The 21024-nt window shown below is 35.6% G+C and overlaps 1 protein-coding gene across 3 annotated transcripts in view; it reads left to right on the plus strand.

The window, feature by feature from the left end:
- Positions 1-21024, plus strand: part of Ccser1 (coiled-coil serine-rich protein 1) — a 1107714-nt gene that overhangs the window by 305859 nt on the left and 780831 nt on the right. For all 3 annotated transcript variants that reach the window (XM_005374255.2, XM_005374256.2, XM_005374257.2), the window contains exon 6: positions 11034-11241. In XM_005374255.2, coding sequence (XP_005374312.1) covers positions 11034-11241 — 208 coding nt within the window. The remainder of the gene's footprint in view (positions 1-11033; positions 11242-21024) is intronic.

Below are 21024 nucleotides of genomic sequence, written 5' to 3' on the forward strand. Positions count from 1 at the left end.
AATGATAGTATCTTTAGTGGTAGCATAATTCAGGATATGTTTAGGCCTGGTAATTACAGAAAACCATACTTACTGATTACTAATTACTTTTCAGCTGCTTTCTCATTTTTAAAAATTCTACTATGGTCACAAATTGTAACTCAGTACTTGTGATTTTAAAAGCATTCAGTCTGAGGTACAAGGTTTTGGGACAGCTCATTGTCTCGAGCCTCATTCTGTGCTCTTCATTTATTTGGAAAAATCTTTAAAGTAAGTGGGAAATGTTTCCTATATTAAACCAAAAGGCTCTCCCCATTCAACTGACCTTCTACTACCAATTTAGTTTATGTAAGATATTTCTGATAAAAACAAGAATATCATGCCTTCTTTTACCAGAAGCTGGTAAAAGAGGGCCATAAAATCCCCACAACAATTTCTCCTCATGGAACTACATAGTATCTGTATTCCTATCTGGTTCTCTAAATTATCATTATTATGATTCTTTTGGTCACTGTCATTGTTTTCATTCTAGCCATTAATCATTTAGTTTTCAATCTACTCCAGTGTACTGACTGCAAATATTTTTAACTACTTTGTATAAGCTTCCTTTATAAATTTCCAAAGATAAATCTAAAACATTCCTGAGAAATTGTGAAACATCAATATGGTACTTAAAATTAATACAGGGGCATTTTAGCACATGTGATTTGTGTATGTGAAATTTCCATATATTCATTCATAGTACTTACTGAGACATTGCTGTGATCTAGGCATTTGGAAATAGAAAGGCGGCTGAAAGAATGTTCTGCCCTCACAGTCCACAGTCACATGAAGCAGATAGACTGGAATATGGTGAAATACAATAACAGATATGCATAAGGTTTTATTGGACCCATAAGAAAACACAACTAGTGAGGTCTGAGGTAGGACGAAGGTTTAGAGGGGACTTTCCAGATGCTAAGCAGGTCAAAGGGGAGTGCACTAGTCTAATTTTAGAGAGTGAGTACAGATTAGCCACCTAGATTTCATAATGTACCATAAACTCATCTATTTTGGAAAACATGATCAATGAGCATGAGAAAATGTCTTATCTCTTGTATTATACTGCATGTTTAATTTGTTTTGTGAAAGCTAAATGTATGACAAAGCAAAATGATGACACAGTGGGTTGAAGACATCATTGATTTCATTTATTATAAATTGACCTCAATGATTTTTTTGTGTGTGAGTCTGTCAGAGTATTGGGGAGTGCCTGATTTATGTGTAAGATGGCAAATATTTTGGTAGTTGTAATTTCATCACAATTACTTTCGTTAGCTCAAATATGGAGTGTATGAAATTTCCCCGGTAAGACTGATGGAGGTTTTATGAATCTTTCTCAATCTATAAAGGTGTGTGACTATAAACATTTACTGAAATGGGGTGGGGGTTTAGCTCAGTGGCACAGCACCTGCCTGGCAAGCGTAAGGTCGTGAGTTCAATTTCCCGTACCGGAAAAAAACAAAAAACAAAAAAACAAACAAAGAAAAAAACCATTTACCGAAAGTAGTAATTGCTAACAATTTCAGCTTTGAAAGGTATTGGAAGCTATAGTTTCCAGACCACATTGAACTATGCCAAGTGTTTTAGATATTTATGCCAATTTATAGAAAAAGTTTTTATTTTCTTTTGGAATAGTCACTTTATACAATATACTTTTGTAGTTAATATTTATGCTCTTAACTTGTCAGATATTGAATATTACAAGAGAAAGGCATATAACTATCTTCTCAAACTAAATAGTTGCCTCTAAATTTTATAATTTGAACAAATCATTGATAGCATATATTTTATCAGAGTTACATTTTGAGACAGCTTTTATTTCAGAATGTTTTTATGTATTTTAATTGACTCTAGGAGTTTATATTTGTAAAACAACACATTATGTAAAGCTTACTTAGATACCTAGAAACAAATAAAGACATTCTCTCATTTGTATGTTTTCCAAAGAAGTTCTAGTATAATCCAAGTTAGTAGAAAATAAAAAAAAGTGTAACACATTTTAATAAATTTTCATATGAATTATATCTGAAACCTTATAGAAACATATTACCTTATCATAAAAAGGGAATTGGACATACAGGGTTTTAAAACAATAACATGAGATTATAACTATTTTATATGAGGATGAAATAATATGGATTTTATGATTGTACTTTGATTCAGGAAGATTAATTAACTTTCCTACATAATATGAAGTGATCAAGACACAGGTATTTTTGTGACTCATTACTCTGATACTACATAAAAGAGGGAAAATAAAAAGCAGCATGGAAAAATTTATTTTCTAGAATATAATTCCATCCCTAAAAGTGAATTCTCACTTCATTGCTTCTATTACACTGCAAGTATAAAACTCCTGTTCAAAACAAGCTCATAATAGGCAAACCATATTACAACTAAACGTTTTGACTTTATAAGAAAAGATTACTTTTCAAAACTATAATAATGATTTCTTCTGTATATTTCTTCCATTAAAATACTTCGAATTAATAAAAAATACATTAGATCCAAATAGCTATGTATATAATATGTAATTATAAAATATGTATCACAGGTAACTATGGGCAGTGTCCAGAATCTAAGATTTATTTGTCGAATTCTGTGGTCAACCAAAATGTTAAGTATGATAAAATAACATGGTAAAATTTTGTCCTGTTTATTCATGATTTTCACCTTTATATCTGCATTGGAAAGTAAGTGAAGTAACAGTTTACTGCAATGTAATCAAATTTATAGCAGTTTTAAAAAAGCACTTCCATAACATAGAAAGATAATTATTTTTTAGAGTTTAGACTTTATCTAACCCTTATTTACTTTTCTTGTGTAGTTCAAATTTTTGTAAATAAAATCATTATTTATATAGCAGTGAATGAATTTGTGGAGAATACTTCCTGAACCCCACACAAGGGAGATATATAACTTGGAAAGCACTGAATATGAAAGTCTGCAAACACATCACAGAATTTATGCTGTTTACATGATAAAGTTATTTTTAAAAGATAACAACTTTAAGTTTTTAAGAAATATGTAATTGACATCTGTTAGGGCCAAGAAGAGCAGGCCATTTGTGAGATTTTCTAGGAAGCAATTTTGTAATATCAGGCATCACTAAATAAGGGTGCAATTTATTTTCACCAATATGAAACATTTTTGTGATTTTTGATGACTTTTTGTAAGTTATAGTTCTCTGTGAAAGAAAACTGTCTTTTAGTCTATTATATTTAGTCTATTTTATTTTACTTGTATTTTCAGTCTAATCATAGCCTCCAAGGGCATATAATACCTGCAACTAAATAATTAATTAGGAAGTGAAAACTTCATATGTGGGTACAAAGAGATTTGATGTCTATCTTTATGCATATGGATTTTTCTTTAAATATTAATTTGGGTAATTCTTTTCTCACTTATAATAAGTACATTCATCTCTATGTTTTTATTGCAAATACTTTTCAGAAGTGAAGTGCTTTCAAAACTAGATTTCAAATCATATGTAAGAACAAAAGGAGAGGATGCAGAGCGTAAATGCTCATGAAATCAATGGCAACCAAACCAACTTGGTTTTTTTTTTTTAAAACAAAGCAAGAGCAGTTCACGTGAACAAAGCAGCTGTGTTAGATTTTAATATATCTCTTGAGACTGCTGGTATATACTGCAAATATTTAGAGTCAGCTGTGGAAAAACTGAACAGAAAAATCAAAAGTAGGTAGACTTGCCTCATTGGTATCTCTCATTAATTGGGCAACGACAGTTCTGCTTTCTAGTTCTGTCTCCATGCTGCATTTTCATGTTTTATAACATTTTGTTTAGCTCAGCTAAATTTTTATTAGTGTCTTCTATAGACTTGTTTCCTTCACTAGGATGATTATCTGTATAGTTATATGTTCTTTGATGCCACCAAGTGCCTTATTGATTTTTTTTTTATCTCTTCTGTTATCTTTCATGAATAATTTCCCTTGTAGCTTCTGATTTCCCCCTCTCTGATGTCCCATGGACTGGCTTTGATGGAGTTGGGAATTTATGGAGGCATGTTACCTTGTTGTGTTATCATGTTTTTGCATTTTGGTTTGTTTCTTTTTGCATAAGCTTGAGGGCTGATTATGGTGGAAAGGTTTGTTGCTAGTATGGAGTCCTCTTTAGTTAATGTTTCCTTTTTCAGTGATACCCTCTGAGTGTGACTAACTATTGACCTTTGCCTTTATCCCAGGATCCACCCACCTCCATCTATTTGAGAGGGGAGTGCACAGTATATTTGGCTCATTACCCAGTTCTCCTGGAATTGGCTGCTATATTGTTAATGACACCAAGGCAGTCCAAATATTAGCACACAGGGAAAACCTGTTGACATAGCAACAACTGTGTCACCTTGGCTGTAGTTTTAAATCCACAAGCATAATAGAATCAAATATGAACTGGAAATTGACATCCCTAGAAAATAATATAAACACTAAAATGAACTAAATATTGACCTGTGGTAAATATATAGATATACATATAATCTCTTTATCTCTGGTAACAGTAGAACTGTATTTAACAGTAATAGTGTAGACCTAACTATCTAAAGACTCATAAAGCTTAATGGTTACTAGTCAAAATAGAGAGAATGAGGAACCAGAGAACAGGAAAAGAAGAATTGGAAATATTAATCAATGGAACAGGAGAAGGAGTAGAGAAAGGTGAGAGTGGGAATCTTATTGAGGAGTAATAGGAAACTAGTAGTATTAGATAATAGTGTCAGTAGAGACTAGAGAAAGAAAAGAGAGAAAAAGAGCAAAATAAAGGAAAAATAACAAGGAAAAAGAATTAAAAGGAGAAAAAAAAGAAAAAAGGAAAGGGAAGACCTTAAACTCCCAATACCAATGAAGGAAAAAGAAAGAAAAACTGCACGTCCCCCCCCCCACAATAGAAAAAAAACAGTAATTCTTCTGTCTTTTAGAATGAATAGTTTCTGTCCAGAATCTACAGTCTTGGGATCCAGAAATTCATGCTTTTCTCCACCTACATGGCAGCCTGTGGTTTTTTGATGCCCCCTCTCTGCCAGAGGCCTCTCTGTCCTAACATCTAGGCTGTGGCAACATTTCAAGCCAAGGCATGTTCCTCACACTGGGGACATTAAGATGGGAAAAGCAGTTGACCCTCTAGTCTCTGCTGTAGGGCTGTGGTTCAGACACACTATTGGCCTTAATGCCAGCTTCCTCTGAAAATCATATGCACTGGGCCTGGTTTCTTACCATGGAGGTTGGGGCCCATATTCTCTCCAACCTATGCTTAAACTTCTCAGGGAAATCTATGTCTGGTCTTCACCCTCTCTGTAGCTATCTTCCCTGACTGTGTCTTACCCAGTCACTATGGGAAGGTAACCCTGAAAACACTGAAGTGGGGTTGTTCTATAGCTATTCTGTGGCTCAGTCTTAATCAGCCCCTTCCCGAAATGGTTCCTGCTTAAACCCTCTGTGACACTGTGGCAAGTTGCTTCTCCAACTCTACTATTCTGTGAATGACTCATTTTTGGAGTAAAATCCCCAAGCTGTTTTCGTAGTTTACAGTAGTGGTGAACTTTTCTTGGTGCTAGTGCTCCTGGTCAGGTCTGTACTTTTTCCTTGATCAGCTTACATTCTGGGTGTATCTACTTTCCCTGGGCATTGGCCTTGTCCACGATCAGGCCAGTCCATTTGTCAGCACCTCTGCTACCCCATCCTGAGGACAAACAACATGCAGAGCCAGTGTGGCCTTAACCAGTGGACATGGCCAGGGCATTGAATCCATGGTTACAGATTTGTTTAGGGGCAAAAATTTAGAGCACTTATGTCTTTCAGAAGTCTGTGGTACCTTTGTCAGTAGCACATACACTTAAATATCTACATAGACATAAAAACTACATTCTTTTTTTTTAATTTTAAAGAATATAGTACAAAAAAAAGAACAATAGCAAAATATAGCCCACACAAAGCCAGGATATTAAAAATGATACGAGTTTCAAACCAAATGATAGAGATTAACAGTGGTTGTTATATTACATATTGTTACCTTCAATGAAGTTGCTCAGATTACCAGGTGTAAGAAAAGAAGATAAGATGACATTGAAGTTCAGCACAATTTGTATAATGATCTCAGTTTTGATTACCCTTTTTGGCACATGGAAATCTATTTGACTTTCTCCCTTGTAGTGTAGTATTTATAACTTATGGAGCATTTTTCTGCCATTGAAGCATAAGGTGAAGTATAGGTCAGCTCATCTCAGTGTGTTTCCAGAGATCTTCCAAATTAGTTGTTTACATGAATACTTGGTGCAACAAAGGGAGCCTTATCATAAGAAAAGGAGGACCCTATGTAGTTTTTGATGGATACAAAGTTCTCCTTCTAGGAATGCGATGTACTATAAGGAGAAACCTAAAGGTAGTTATGGCACACTTTTTAATGTAGAAAGAAGAACATATGCAAACACTCTGGCAGGATGGAGCCAGATACATTTCAGGGCCTGAATAAAGGACAATGTGTTTGGGATTCTGAGAGCAAGGAGACAGATGTTAGGAGATGAGATGGAATTAGGGAGACAGTTGCTGTATTAGGAAAGTCCTTGATGCCTATGTTAAAATATATGGATTCTACCTGACTTTTCCCCCACATCTCAGGCAGTGGTAACTTGTTTAAATCTAAAATGTTAGGTTCTTTTATTTAAATCTAAAATGTTAGGTTCTTATAAAAGCCCATCCACTACAGAGGGTGGTGCTGGTTCTATTCCTAAATGCCAAATTATACAATGCCAAACTTACAGTCTTTTTCCTAAAATATTTCAGATAAACCATATTTTGAAAAGAAATACAGCTGTTAAGCATCAGTAGGTTTGCATAGGCAGTTCCCTGAAGGACAGTTTTTAGGTTCTGTAATGTCAGTTCATTAATATGCATTTGTACCATTGGGACTGTATTACAATTATTTAAGATAATACCAGTAAGTTCCCAAGATTAAGACTTTTACATTATTATTTTCTGCAAATCTGCTTAATTATGTTTTGGAAGGCAGTCATATTCATATGCTTATTTATTATATTGGGGCAAATAGAAGTTACTGGCACTTTTCTGTTCTTGAAAATTTTGTTCAGAAATCACAGCCACAATATAAGTATAAATATAAGTCACGGAGATACCTTTTTCAATAAACAGTTCCTGTAATGCAAGGTGTCAGTGAGTTAAGTAAAGAAGGATTTGTATGACAGGTAAGAGGATCAGTGCTGTGCAACTGACATGATCTTGTATTTTGTTAGTCATTTGGGCCATTATATTGGGAAGTTTTCAAATGATATGAAGAATTCCTGTGGGCAGAAAGAAAAATTGTCACTTTAAAAATGATATTGCTAGTTATAACCAAATAAGAAAAAATTATAAAAATACACTTCAATTTTTTATATCTGCTATGAAAAAGACCTTTAATCATTCCACAGTTTATGTCAAGATATATATTTTCCCATTAAACTTTTCTGTCATACTGAAAATAGAATTACAGTATAGCTTTTCAACTAGCTTGGTAGAGAAGTTCTGCTGCAGGAAAGATCCCAGTAACAAAAGTACAAAGCCAATTTACCATAGTACCTTAAAGTAAATGTTTTAAGTATCAGTTGATACTCCCAAATTCTCTAATCAGTCAAGAAGAGAGCCGGGATATAGCTCAGGGGCATAAGTGCCTGTCTGGCAAGCGCAAGGTCCTGAGTCTGATTCCTAGTACCAAAAAAAAAAAAAAAAAAAGAAAAGAAAAGAAAAGAAAAGAAAAACCAAGAAGAGGAGTAATGCAATATTTATGAGCTTTGCTATTATTCTTCTTCAATACTTATAATTTTGGTACTTGTAGACTGAGAAAAGTCTGTAAGTCTCAGTTCAGCCTTATCTGAACGTTATTACATTTTAAATTATGAGGACCTGGTGACCATTCATCAGAATCCAGGCATGTGAGAATATTATTAAGCAATTGTAGCAAAGATTCATGGAGCTGGTATAGAGTAAAGTGTATATAAATGTTCTCAGCAGCAATTACCTGGTGTTTGTTTTTTGTTTGAAGTAGTTATGGTGATTAATGAACCACTCTATCCAGCTTTAGTATCATGCCTTCTTTTTTCAATATTAAGGGACTATCTTTTTGATATAAAGTATTTTTTCACTGTACTGAAACCATAATAATTCAAGTTGGGTGGCAGTGGGTTGCATACCCTGAAGTCATTCATTATATCATCCAGGGAGGCCTCCTAATGCAGGGACAGAATGACACCTGAACCTTGTCCTGCCCTCAAGACTTTATTATGTGTTGTTTGTTCTAGCGAAAACCATGACACCATGACTTTATATTAAGGATTATATTAGGATTATAAATATAATCGTTTATATTAAGGATTTATATTAAGGATTTTCTTCCTTTTCTTGTCAACCAGAGGTTTTTGTTTTGTTTTGTTTTAACTTGAATTTAAATAGAGACACATACGTATTTTGGATTTAATAATGCTCCACTGTTGAAAACAAGTCTTTAAAATACTGAACCTGAGGTACTCATTGATGAGAAAGAAAGCAGGCATAAACATAAACCAGATGGCTGTGCTAACCAGTGCCCCTGAGTTGTAGCCCTATTTCATATTTATTTCACCAACTGCCTAGACAGAACTAGGATTGCTTTTGATTAATACCATATGGCTTGCAGTAGATCTGTTTTTTCATGTAGCAGTTATACTTTTAATATGTGAGAGAATATCATTATGTTTTGTATTAACTGTAGGATGTTTATTTTAGTTTATATATTGATATTTTTTGAGACAGGGTCTGTCTTACTTTGTCATTTAGGCTGGCCTTGAACTTGCAGCAATCCTGCTGCCTCAGCCTTGCAAGTGCTGGGATTAGAGCGTGTTCTATCACATCTGGCTCCTCTAACACATTTAAAAATCATGGTGAGATTCTTGAGATGAGTGATAGACTCCTACTAATATTTGCAAATTCAGCCACTTTTGCTCTGCTGGACACAGTGTGGATATGTTTTATAATTGTAAAAAGAAACTCTACTGTATACTTCTTTGGAATTAAAAATAGATATAAACTGTTGAGGATAAAAAGTGGCTATTTTTTTTTTTTGTCTTTTTGAGACAGGGTCTGACTGTGCAGTTCAGATTGGCCTTGAGCTCACTTTGTAGCCCAGACTGGTCTCGAACTCACATGGTCCTCCTCCTTCAGCCTCCTGAGTGCTAGGATTACAGGCATGTGCCACCACACCTGGCTAAAAAAATGGCTAATTTTATCTTCTAAATAAATTCATGTTTATGGTATGTCTTTACTGTTTCAAAATAATACAAAGTTTTAGATTTTTATCTATGTATATTATTATTATTTTCTGAATTATATAACAAAATCCCTAAGCAACATAAATTGAGAAAAAAAAAACAATGAAATATCATGGTCAGACAGAGACACAAATAATACAATACTCAATATTTTTCTAATCTACTTATTAATTGAAATAATTTAATAGGAATACATCTTTGTATAAGTACTACAGAAAACACAACTTTAGGGTGATAAGAGTTATTACCACCTTGGTTTTATATCTGCTTTTAAAAAATGTGTAAGTAATCTCACAGTGTTTTTGAGGGCTGTTGACATGTATGTTAATTTATTCACACTTTGAGTGAGTCTGGCTGGTAGGTGCAATGAGGGTGTTCATTTTACCCACAATGATACTCAAATGCAGATGAGTAAACTTTGCCTGAATTAAAAAGCAGGTAAAAAGTGAATTTAGGATGAACTAACCTATGTACGTGGACAGTGTCAGACCCTGCCTTCAACTAATCATATTATGTATGCAAATAATTATAGTGAATATTTATATAAAAATTACAGCACCTCAGGCAGTCTTGTAAGGGCATAAATATTAGACTTGTCCAGATACTGCCATTCACTCTTATTAATATATTTCTTGTCGGTCTCAGGTTTTCATGAGAGTAAGCACTTTGTGTTTGATTCTTATCCTTCTACATTCTGAGGTGTGGTCCTATAAATTGGGTTGGCAAAAGACAGATTAACAGGAGGAGAACAGACATGTTCATTAACATATGCATTGCGCACATAAGAGGGGACACTCCGATGAGTAACTCACATGAGTGCTTAGTATTGGGGCCAAGAAGGAGAATTTTTTACAGAAGTAAGAAGAAAAGGACTTTCAGAATAAAGAAAGGTAATACATGGAAAGTTACTGAAGACAAGCACTTGTCAGTAAAGTTTGTTCCATGGATAATTCTGGTGACTCGTCTGGCCTGATGAGCATCTAGAGTTGTCTCCAGTAAGTTCTGCCGGACAGAGAAGAAGGACACTTTGTGAATATATACCTGCTTTTAGGTGAACAGGAGGAGGACAAAGACTTTTTCTTGTATCTACTTCTCAGTTGCTTTCAGCTCAAAATGATCCATATGCTAAAGTGGCATTTTGTGAGGGAGGATGGCACATTTTGAGTCCCTCTGTGTGTTAGTAATATCATGGAGTTATACAGTTCCCACTTATATGCCCCTTTAGCTTTTTAAACTATTCAATTCATTGTAAAGTGCTTTTCTTAATCACTGAGTTATTGATAGCTTTATTTATTTAAAATAATAATTACCAAATCAACTTTCTCTCAGTTTTTACTTCTAAATCTTTTGATTCTGGTTAATTTTAAGCATGATATGAGAAACACTAGCTATAAAATTTGTCTTCCACTGATTTTTGTTGAGCTTTAACATTTTAAAATGAGTTAAGTACCACGAATAAATTAAGTGCTAATTAGGAAAAGATCATCTTCTAAGACAGTAATTGCAACTGAATCCTGCCATTAAATATACAATGAACCCATTTCAGAATTCCTCAGGAAGTTATTTTCAGAGGAGAATATGAGGAAATGATGAGAGTCACCTACATTTTTTTCTTTCCTACTAATGATATTGATCAACAGCTTAAGGTAAGGTAGTGGAAGCTTGCTGCATTTTAATTTCTATTAATTTTTTTTCTTATTAGGAGTCTTTCTTTGAAATTGACAAGAGACGTGGACCAGGAATCCAGATGTTCTCATGTCAGCCGGGTGCCCAGCAGCCCATCGGCAGATTGGCCCCTGCCGAGTGTGGAGGAAAACGGAGGCATAGATCCTCTGCCGTTCAGGCTGATGTTACAGGACTGCACAGCAGTAAAGACGCTGTTATTAAAGATGAAGAGAGTTCTCCAGGAGGTAACGGTTCACTCTAAGATCAATTCCTTTGAGTGGTGGTAAACAATGGAGTCTTCAGGTCTGGCCCGCCCCTGCCTTGTCAGTAATTAGCTGCTTGGCGTTGTGCAAAGGTCAGGTCTTCTCGACTTCACTTTCCTCGTTAGTCAAATGAAAATTTTGGAGTCTTGGTTTATTAATAGGTACTCAGAATCGCAAGTCTAAAACCCGAAGGTTCTTTGAAAGAATAAGGTGATGGCAAGCTTCCTCTTGTTTATAAGTAGGGAATAATTACCATCGGCTACAATGGTTAAGTGCACGTGCCGTTATATAATAATGATTAAGTGCACGTGCCGTTATATCGCTACTGATAGCTGTACTTCACTTGGGTGGCAGTGCAGCTTTATTTATATGATACTGTACCATGGTTTATTACTAGTTTTTGTTCAATCATGATCAATCCAGGAAATTCTAATCTGAATAATGGCTGCTTTTATCCAGTGAATGAGTTTGCTCTTCTATAGCCTACACTCAAATGGGGAGCAAGTCAGGAGAACGTGTGAAGGGTTTTCCCACATTCTTGTTTTTCCCCAGTAATGACTTTAAGATTCGAGTCTGCTGTGCTATCATTTTTAAAATCACAAATGTATTCTATGGTAATTTCTACTGTTATATCATAGATGTAGAAAGTGATGGTCAGAAATTTTAAAAGAATTTCCTCTAGTAAGTGGGAATTCAGAAAAACAACCTAAAACTTGTGACTTCAAATTGAAGTAACTTTTATTACATCTCATTTATTTATGATGTGAGAACAACAATATGTGTTACTTGGAATAAGTAGTAATGTGACTACATTATAATAATGATTGTTAATATTTTTAACACTTTCCATAACAATGACACTTTTAGTATCTGCTGCTGGAGATGAGAATTGAATTGGAAAGGGTTGATTTAAGGTAAACTTTTTCATAAACTGTTGGAGGCATCCAGTTTTATGCTTTCATTAGGTTTTATAAGCAAACATTTGAAGAGATGTTTATTATATTTCATACCTGGTTAGATCACTTAGGTAGTCTTTGTGCTTAGAATCTATGATGTAGTATATATAGAAGTGAAAGGTGTCCTGATTATCACGAGAGCTTCAGTAATTCTGTGACTGGGCAGTTTAAAAAGGCAAAAAATGTTATATACGCTTGTAGTTGAAAAAAATATTTTTAAAGGATAACAGCACTCAGAAACCAGTTCCTCTTTGTGTTACTCTTATCTACACTTGCGAACTTGGACTCACTGGATTGCCATGGTGTATGTCCTATAACAGCTCCCTTACATCATCTCCCTGTGTTTATTCATGTGTGTCATTTTTGTAGTTCAGAACCAGCCACGTGGGAGTATTTATGCCATATTGGCAAACTCTGCAAAGTAGGGCTTTCAAAAAAATTTTGCCATTCCTGCTGTTAAATATTTACCAGCAGAATACCAAATGTACGCCTGAATGGTTTCTTTTCAAACAAGATATGAATAAATTAGAATCTCCCTTACCTTTTGCTTACTATTCAGTATGAACCTCTTTGAACAAGGCAAACCTAATAAGATCTGTTACATTAAAAGATATTAATCCCTCAGTCTGTAACATTCAACTGTTCAGCTTTATACTACTCTTTGGTCTGCAAAATCAATGCAAGTAAAAAGGAAGAAGAATTGACAAGCAATGTCAAGAGGCTTTCTTAAATTTTTTAATTTTATAATTTAAAAAAATATTCAGTGGTATTCAGGGTTTATTGAGATTGTGTTTCTACTTTTGCTTTCTCCATTAAAGAAAGGAAAAAGTTGATTTTTAGAGGTGATGTGTGGTGACCAATAATTGCATGTTTGTGCAGCAGAGCAAATCGAGTAGATACCGCACCCTCAGTGCCACAGCTCAGACCTTGTCAGCCTCACAGCCAAGCAAATCTCCTTAAACCGGGCTTAACCTGCAAGTAAAGACCATAAATAGCAGGCTCGTACTCCACCTAACATAATACCGCTAATCCTGGGGCAGACTCCAAAGCCAGTGAAGTTAACCCTCCACACTGACCACCAAAATCCGCGAGAGCAATCCACTTGGAAAACACTGCAGGACCTGAGTTTTTAAAGTGAACCTATCCGTATAGTTAACATTGTCTGTTATATTTTAAAAAATACAAGTATTAATGATAAATTCCTTGTGTAGTACTTTAATGATACCTTTAAATTTTACAACTAGCTAACATTTTTAAAGGTACCACATTTAAAACTTTTTCAGACATTTTTATTAGATGATAACAAAATACTAAATCCCATTAGTTCATCCATGATTTTCTTCCTTTTAGTTGTCACTACCTGCACTGTATTATTCTTTCTTTAATCTACTTAGTGGTTAATACAGTATGTTCACCAATTAGTAATTTCTCCAGTTTGTGGTGTCTTTGTGGCAATATGAATAATACTAAATTAACTCAGTTCTGTGAATCATGTTTGTCATCCTAATCTATGATGTGGACTTTCAATTCAGTATAATTTAAAAGTGAATGTAATGGAGAAAATGAATGTGACAGAGAGGTTGTCTGTGAAGCACCTCATGGTGAAATCCAGGTATAGAGGACATTAAGGGCTGAGACACAGCTCTGAAGAGTCTGTTTCAATAAGCCCAAGCATGTGAATGTTGAAGGCTTTCCAAAGGATGCTTCTGTGTATCCTGGAGTAGAAGCACTGGATTAAGACACTGCATTTTAGACTATATTAGACACAGTTGAAACCTTCCTCACTGAAAGGATACTCACTCCTCAGTACTTTTCAGATCTGCCCATTTCTCTTTCCCTGGTTGCTTTTATGTGAGTGATGTCCCAGTCTGGGGCAATAACTGTATGATTGATCCTTCTGCTTAATTGTTTTCCCAGCCAACAAACAGTTCCCCCATTGCAGATAAAAATGAATATGAGATCAAATCCCTCTTCCATAAATTCTGAATGTTTCCTAATTTCCCTTAGGTGTCCTTGGCCATTTTTCTGTCACAGACGCTGTGCAGCCTGCATTTCCTAGCAGTCTGCTGCATTTATCCCTCCTCACTGTAAGGATGGATGTTCTTCTCTTTTCCAAGAACACTGAGAAAATGCATGAAGAAGGGCTGGGACATAGCTCAGCAGCACAAGAGTCTGCCTGGCAAGTGCGAGGTCCTGAGTTCTATTCCTGGTACCACCCTAGTATTTATTTTATTCCCTGAAGTGATGTTTGCTGCTTAATAAATAAATTAAGCAAAAATTATTCCATTCAGTTTTCAATCTGCCCACTAAATAATCACTAATAAATAAAAATGAAAACTTGAGTGCCCATTCAACTGATAATGAAATATACACATAGCAAGTTTTCCCTCTTGAAAAATATAGAAGAATATGCTTTTTCTCAGAAAGCGATATACAGAGTAACATTTACTAGATTTAATTCAGTCAAGCCACTTACATATTTAATTTAATCAAGGCTGCAAAGAGTGGAGACAATCTTCTGAAACTTTTTGAATTTTTGTATGGAGTAGATGGCTCAGTTATTCATTATAGTTTTGGAATTGCCTCATAAATCTTCAAATTAAAAAAGCAAAACAAAACTAGGGTCTTAGAGATGAGCTTTCCCATAGGTAGACATGCCTTCCGAACACAGATTCTGTTGGTTTTTATACCATTATTATACTTCCAGAGGAAAGGAGTAAATGTCAATCATTATGAAATCCGAAGTCAGAAAGTCCAATAGTTCTTCAAGTATAAACATTTGTGTAAAACCTATGTTTACTTCTTCGGCTAAACTAATCATTTTCCTCATGGCACACTATTGACATCTTAATGTCAGCGTTGATTTAATTTTAAGCTGAGTCAAATATGAATAATCTGAATAAAATATTACACTCTTGACTTTATTTCTCTTTTTAAAAGATCAGCTCTTACTAGAAGACACATACATATTCCCAAATATTTCAAAAATCAAATCCTTTATTAAAAAATAAGACTGTCTTTGAGACCTTAGAAATTCTGTTATTGTTACTTTTGTTCTTAGCATTAGAGATAGAAGAACTGACAGCAGTAAAAAAGAAATTTTTTCTTTACTAATTTTTTCATACAATTTCATCATCCCTTAAAAGAAGTATGTTTAATGTCTGTAGAGATAGCACATGAATGTCCCCTTTGGTTTGTTCTATTCTCATTTTGTCATCTTTTATAAAATTCACTTGCACTTATGGGAACTGACCACAGGGTTACTGGGAAGAGATCTCAGATGCAAATAGGCAGTGTGTTTTCAAGGGTGGTAGTTAGTAGAATGTCCTGGATTGTTTGTCAGCCCTGACTCCCACACCTCCCTAACTTTGAATTTAAACCTAGCACATAAGTATTAAGGATGGAATTAGCAAATATCCTGAATTATGAAACATTTCTTAAGGTAGAATGGTAAACACACAAAGCACACTCAAGCCCCTCAAAAGCCAATCAGATATCATTCCCTTACAGCAGCAGTTCAGCATAAAGCATTGCAGCAGTTCAGCTTTCCGTTTTAACCTGTGGAATGATGCACAAGTAGCAGTCTCTTGATTAGCGTTCAAAGCCCATCATTAATCTCCATGGCATCTAGTCCTTTCCTCTGGGACTCGGGTTCTACCCTCTGAATCATTTTTTGTCATCAGGTTAGCATTTATTTTTAACAGATTGATTTCTCATCCTGAATGTTCTCGGTACATTAGTATCCAGAGGCAGCCTCTCTTTTTACAATGTCTGTCCTCTGAAGTCTAAACTGAAAAGTGTTTTTGTGGCTATAACTATCTTAATTTTTTTTTATTTATTCCTGTGAACCTTATTAGGGACTCACTCCATTAGGCCACAACTACACTCACAAATCTCTTCAAGATAACCCTTACTCTAAATAGAACTAGCTGAGGACAACACCCTAAAGGTTTTGAAATTTTGATTATTTGGTTGAGAAATGCCCTGTGTAAACCCTACAAGCTTAAATAAAAGACACCTTCTGTCTGAGTGAACCAGGCATTCTCTGCATCCTCTTTCCTGTTTCAGAATAGTTCCACAGCAAGCACATTCCTAAATTAATAATAAAATTTTTCTCTCTACTTAAACCCTGGCTTTGTATGAGGTTATAAAACTTGATAGGGAAGATAGGTAAGGAGACAAGGGAAGTATTCTACATCATTCTTTTTATACATAAGCAACCCAGATTTACTAAAGTGCTCTGGCAAAGATTAAAGAAAGGGGAGGAAAATTCTCTGATTCTGTCTTTGTTTCACTGAGGAAGTTTGTTGGAGGGGTATATGAGAGTGGGGAAGATCACAGATGTTTGAATCATAGACTTATGGGTGTGAGCTTCACCTTTGCCACTTAATAGCTACTATAAATTGATGAAAGTTTTTATACTCTATTTCATCATGTGCAATAGTAACAATTACCTCTTAGGATTATTTGGATGATGAAATAATAAAATGCACCTTGCCCCATATATATGTCTGTGTATACACATTATTCTGTGTTGCATGTTACATATTATGCATCATCTGTGTATATGTATATGCATAAATCACAGGTATCACAGTGGAAGTGAGGCATAAGAACCCTTGAGCACAAGTCACTGCTGTGATCTTGATATTAAGTGATGTGGAAATTATTTGATAGTCTTTTACAACATGGAAATATAATGGTAAATGCTTTTTGACGGACTGGGTGCTATATTCATGGAATAGTAACTCAATATTAATAATTATCAATAAGCCCATACCAGTAGAAACTAGGGAGAAGTACTGTCACACTACACTCTTCTGGAGTTAGTGATGGTGTATTCTGACCTGGTGTCCCTTTGGCAAAGAACTGTCACGTGAATTTCCTTTTTTCTCTTTCAATGTTTAGGATGATTGTTGTATGTGAGAAATGATGGTGACAGGCCAGGCTGGCAACAGGTAAGAGAGGAAAAGGAAAAGGTGTGTGATGTCTCCTGAACACAGTGTCAACAATGTCAGCAGTACTGCTGAACCATGGTAGAATGGTCCTAGAAGAGAAAAAGCAAGGGTAATTGACAGTTGTAGTTTTTGTACTGAGTAAATGTTGCTGTCATTTTCTAGGCCTGGGAAAACTAAGGGAGAGTAAACCGTAGTGAGGCAGAAGGAAAGATGAGCTGTTTTGGGAAAGTGCAGGTTGAGGTGCTTATTGAAACATAAAAATGTGTGTGTAAGTAGAATCTTGAATCCATGTGTGTGCACATTCCTGGGTAGAAATACAGATTGAGCATCTTTAATTATAATTTATTTTTAAAAGCAGCATAGAATGCTTTAATATGTAATGATCAAAGAATCAGGAAGAAGAATATCCAATGACATAAGAGGAAAAAACCCTAGGAGAGTAGTATCAGTCCAGAAGCCAAGAGAAACCATCATATTAAAAAGGCCACCTTGAGCAAGGATACGAAAATTAAGTAGGATGAGAAGAAACAAGCAGTCACTGGATCCCAAAGTTCTTTGATCTGATTTCCAAAAGCATATTGCCTAAGCTTTAGGAATTTCAATATTTCCAAGTCCCAGTGTTGATTTGTAAAGCCACAGCCTAGAATAAGAACAATAACCATTTATAGTTGGTGCTTAGTTAAGTTATTGCTTGGTAAAAGATTGGTCTCTAAATGTGTAGAATGTGAACATTAAAAATAAATATCCTGGCCTCCCTGACCAGCGTGCAGGGCAGGCGAAACCTCAGGCACCCTCTGGGGCCTCAGTGGCTACCCACCACACCCATAGTGTGTTGCCCCAGGCTGCGCTGAACCCCGGACATCTTCAGGAAGCCTGGTGAGTCTTTGTATCCCTGCCCAATGTGCAAGGCAGGTGAAACCTCAGGCACCCTCTGGGGCCTCAGTGGCTACCCACCACACCCATAGTGTGTTGCCCCAGGCTGCGCTGAACCCCGGACATCTTCAGGAAGCCTGGTGAGTCTTTGTATCCCTGCCCAATGTGCAAGGCAGGTGAAACCTCAGGCACCCTCTGGGGCCTTGGTGGCTATGTGCCACACACATAGTATATCGGCCCTGACTGGGCTGCCACCACCACTCAGGAGCTACATTGAGCACTGGGAATCTTCAGGCTCCACCCTTCCACTCACAAACAATCAGGACAGTGAGACTGCACTACAGGGAGTCTCTGCTTCTTCAAAAATGATAAAATGAAGGAGCAAAATGCAATCGCAGATCTCCACACTACCCAAGACAAGTCCAAGAGGCATCAACCCAGAAGAGCCTGGATGTCATACACCTGAAATTTCTGAAATGATAGCAACTGAAGTAAACAAACAACTCTATCAGGCCATAGAAGATATCAGATCAGAAATAATGTCTCAGGTGAGAAAAGAAATGACAAAAATAATGAAAGAAATGTTCAGCATATCCAAAGATGACATAGACTAGAAAATAGAAGAACATAGACAACTCAATGAAACCTTCAGGGAACAATATAGAAGAGAACTAGAAGGTATGAAACAGATGCAAGCAGATATCCAGGAACTTAATTCCAATTAAAACTTGCAAAACCACCTGAATGAAGCTGAAGATAGATTTTCAGACCTTTAAGAGAGCATATCCACCAATGAAGGTGAAAGGAGGGATCTCTTAAAAACAACAAGGAACCAGGAAATAACAATTCAACAACTGCAAGATGAAGCAAAGAGAAACAATGTCAGATTAATAGGTATTAATGAAACAGCAGGTGTTAACACAAATGACAGAAAAACTATTTTGCAGAAAAATCTCAGAATATTAAAAGCTGTTAGAGAAAAGAAACAGATCACCTATAAAGGAAAGCATATCAGAATCACGGCAGGCTTGTCAACACAAATCATCAAGGCAAGAAGAGCTTGTAGTGAAGTATTTCACATACTGAAAGAAAACAACTTCCAACCCAGACTGATGTACACTGCAAACCTACCTTTCAAATTTAATGGAGAAATAAAATATTTTCATGATAAAGAACAACTGAAGAAATTCATGAGCACCAAAGCAATCCTACAAAGAGTACTAAAAGATATACTAGAAACAGATAAAACAGACCACAACTTCAAGAATAGCAACAGAAAGGAACCACCAAGCAGAGAAAGCAATTAAACAGAGGGAAGAAGGAGGATCCAACAGCAGGAAAATAGCATGACAAAGATAAGCCAGTACATATCCGTTATAACTATCAATATAAATGGTGTCAATGCACCAACCAAAAGAAGCAGACTTGCAGAGTGGATTAGGAAACAAAACCCAACTATATGCTGTATAGAAGAAACACATTTAACTCAAAGGGAAATTCAAAGCCTGAAAATTAAAGGATGGAAAACAGTACTCCATTCAACAGGAACCCAGAAAAAAGTGGGTGTAGCTATTCTGTTTGCAGAAAACGTGAAGCTCAAGCCAAAAACAATCAAAAGAGATAAAGTAGGTCACTACATACTTGTGAAGGGGAAGCCTCAAGAGGAAGAGATAACAATCCTAAATATCTATGCACCAAATATAGGACCACCCACCTATATAAGACAAATTCTAACAGATATGAAAAATGATATGAGTAGCAACACAATCATAACAGGGGACTTTAACACACCATTGTCACAAAGAAATAGATCAACTAGACAAAAAATTGGGAAAGAAATAACAGAACTTAACCAAACGGGTGAACACATGGACTTAGTAGACCTTTCCAGAGTGTTCCACCTAACAGCATCAGAATACACATTCTTCTCAGCTGCACATGGGACGTTCTCTAAAATAGATGATATACTAGTACATAGAACATGTTTAAGTAAATGCAAAGGAATTGAAATTATCCCATGTATACTATCAGGCCATAGTGCAATGAAATTGAAAATGAATGAAAAAAGAAAACAGAAACTCCATAAACAGTTGGAAATTAGATAACATCCTCCTGAACAACCAATGGGTCACAGATGAAATCAAAGTAGAAATTAAACACTATTTACCTACAAACAAAGATGGAGATACAACCTACAGGAACCTGTGGGATGCAATGAAAGCAGTCCTTAGAGGGAAAATTATAGCGGTGAACTCCCACTTCAGGAAAACAGAACAAGCACAAATAAACAATCTTATGCTGCACCTCAAGTTCCTAGAAAAAGAAGAGCAAGTCAAACCCAGAGCCCAAAGAAGGGAGGAAATTATAAAGCTGAGAGCAGAAATTAATGCAATGGAGACCAAAAAAACAAAACAAAACAAAACAAAACAAAAAAAATACAAAGAACTAATGAATCAAAGAGTTGGTTCTTTGAAAGAATAAATAAAATAGACAAACCCCTAGCCAACCTTATCAAAAAAAGGAAAGAAAAAACTGAAGTACATGCAATAAGGAATGAAAGGGGTGAAATCACTACAGATCCTGAAGAAATTCAGAAAATCATCAATACCTACTTTGAAAATGTTTACTTTCATAGAATGGAAAACACAGAGGAAATGGACAGATTTCTAGATACCTATGAATTACCAAAGCTGAATGAAGAGGTTATAAAAATCCCGAAAAACTCAATATCAGCCAGTAAAACTGAAAATGTAATTAAAAACTTGCCAATGAGGAAAAGCCTGGGTCCTGATGGATTCACAGCTGAATTCTACAAGCAATTTAGGGAAGATTTAACACCAATTCTCAAACTCTTTAATGAAATTGAAAGGGAAGGAATTCTCCCCAACTCATTCCTGGAGGCAAGTATTATTCTGATACCAAAACCAGAGAAAGACCCAACAAATATTGCATGTCTCTATTTGTTTTCATGAGAAACC

The sequence above is a fragment of the Chinchilla lanigera genome, unplaced genomic scaffold (genome assembly GCF_000276665.1).
Source record: "Chinchilla lanigera isolate Chin_1 unplaced genomic scaffold, ChiLan1.0 scaffold00004, whole genome shotgun sequence".
Lineage (NCBI taxonomy): Eukaryota > Metazoa > Chordata > Mammalia > Rodentia > Chinchillidae > Chinchilla > Chinchilla lanigera.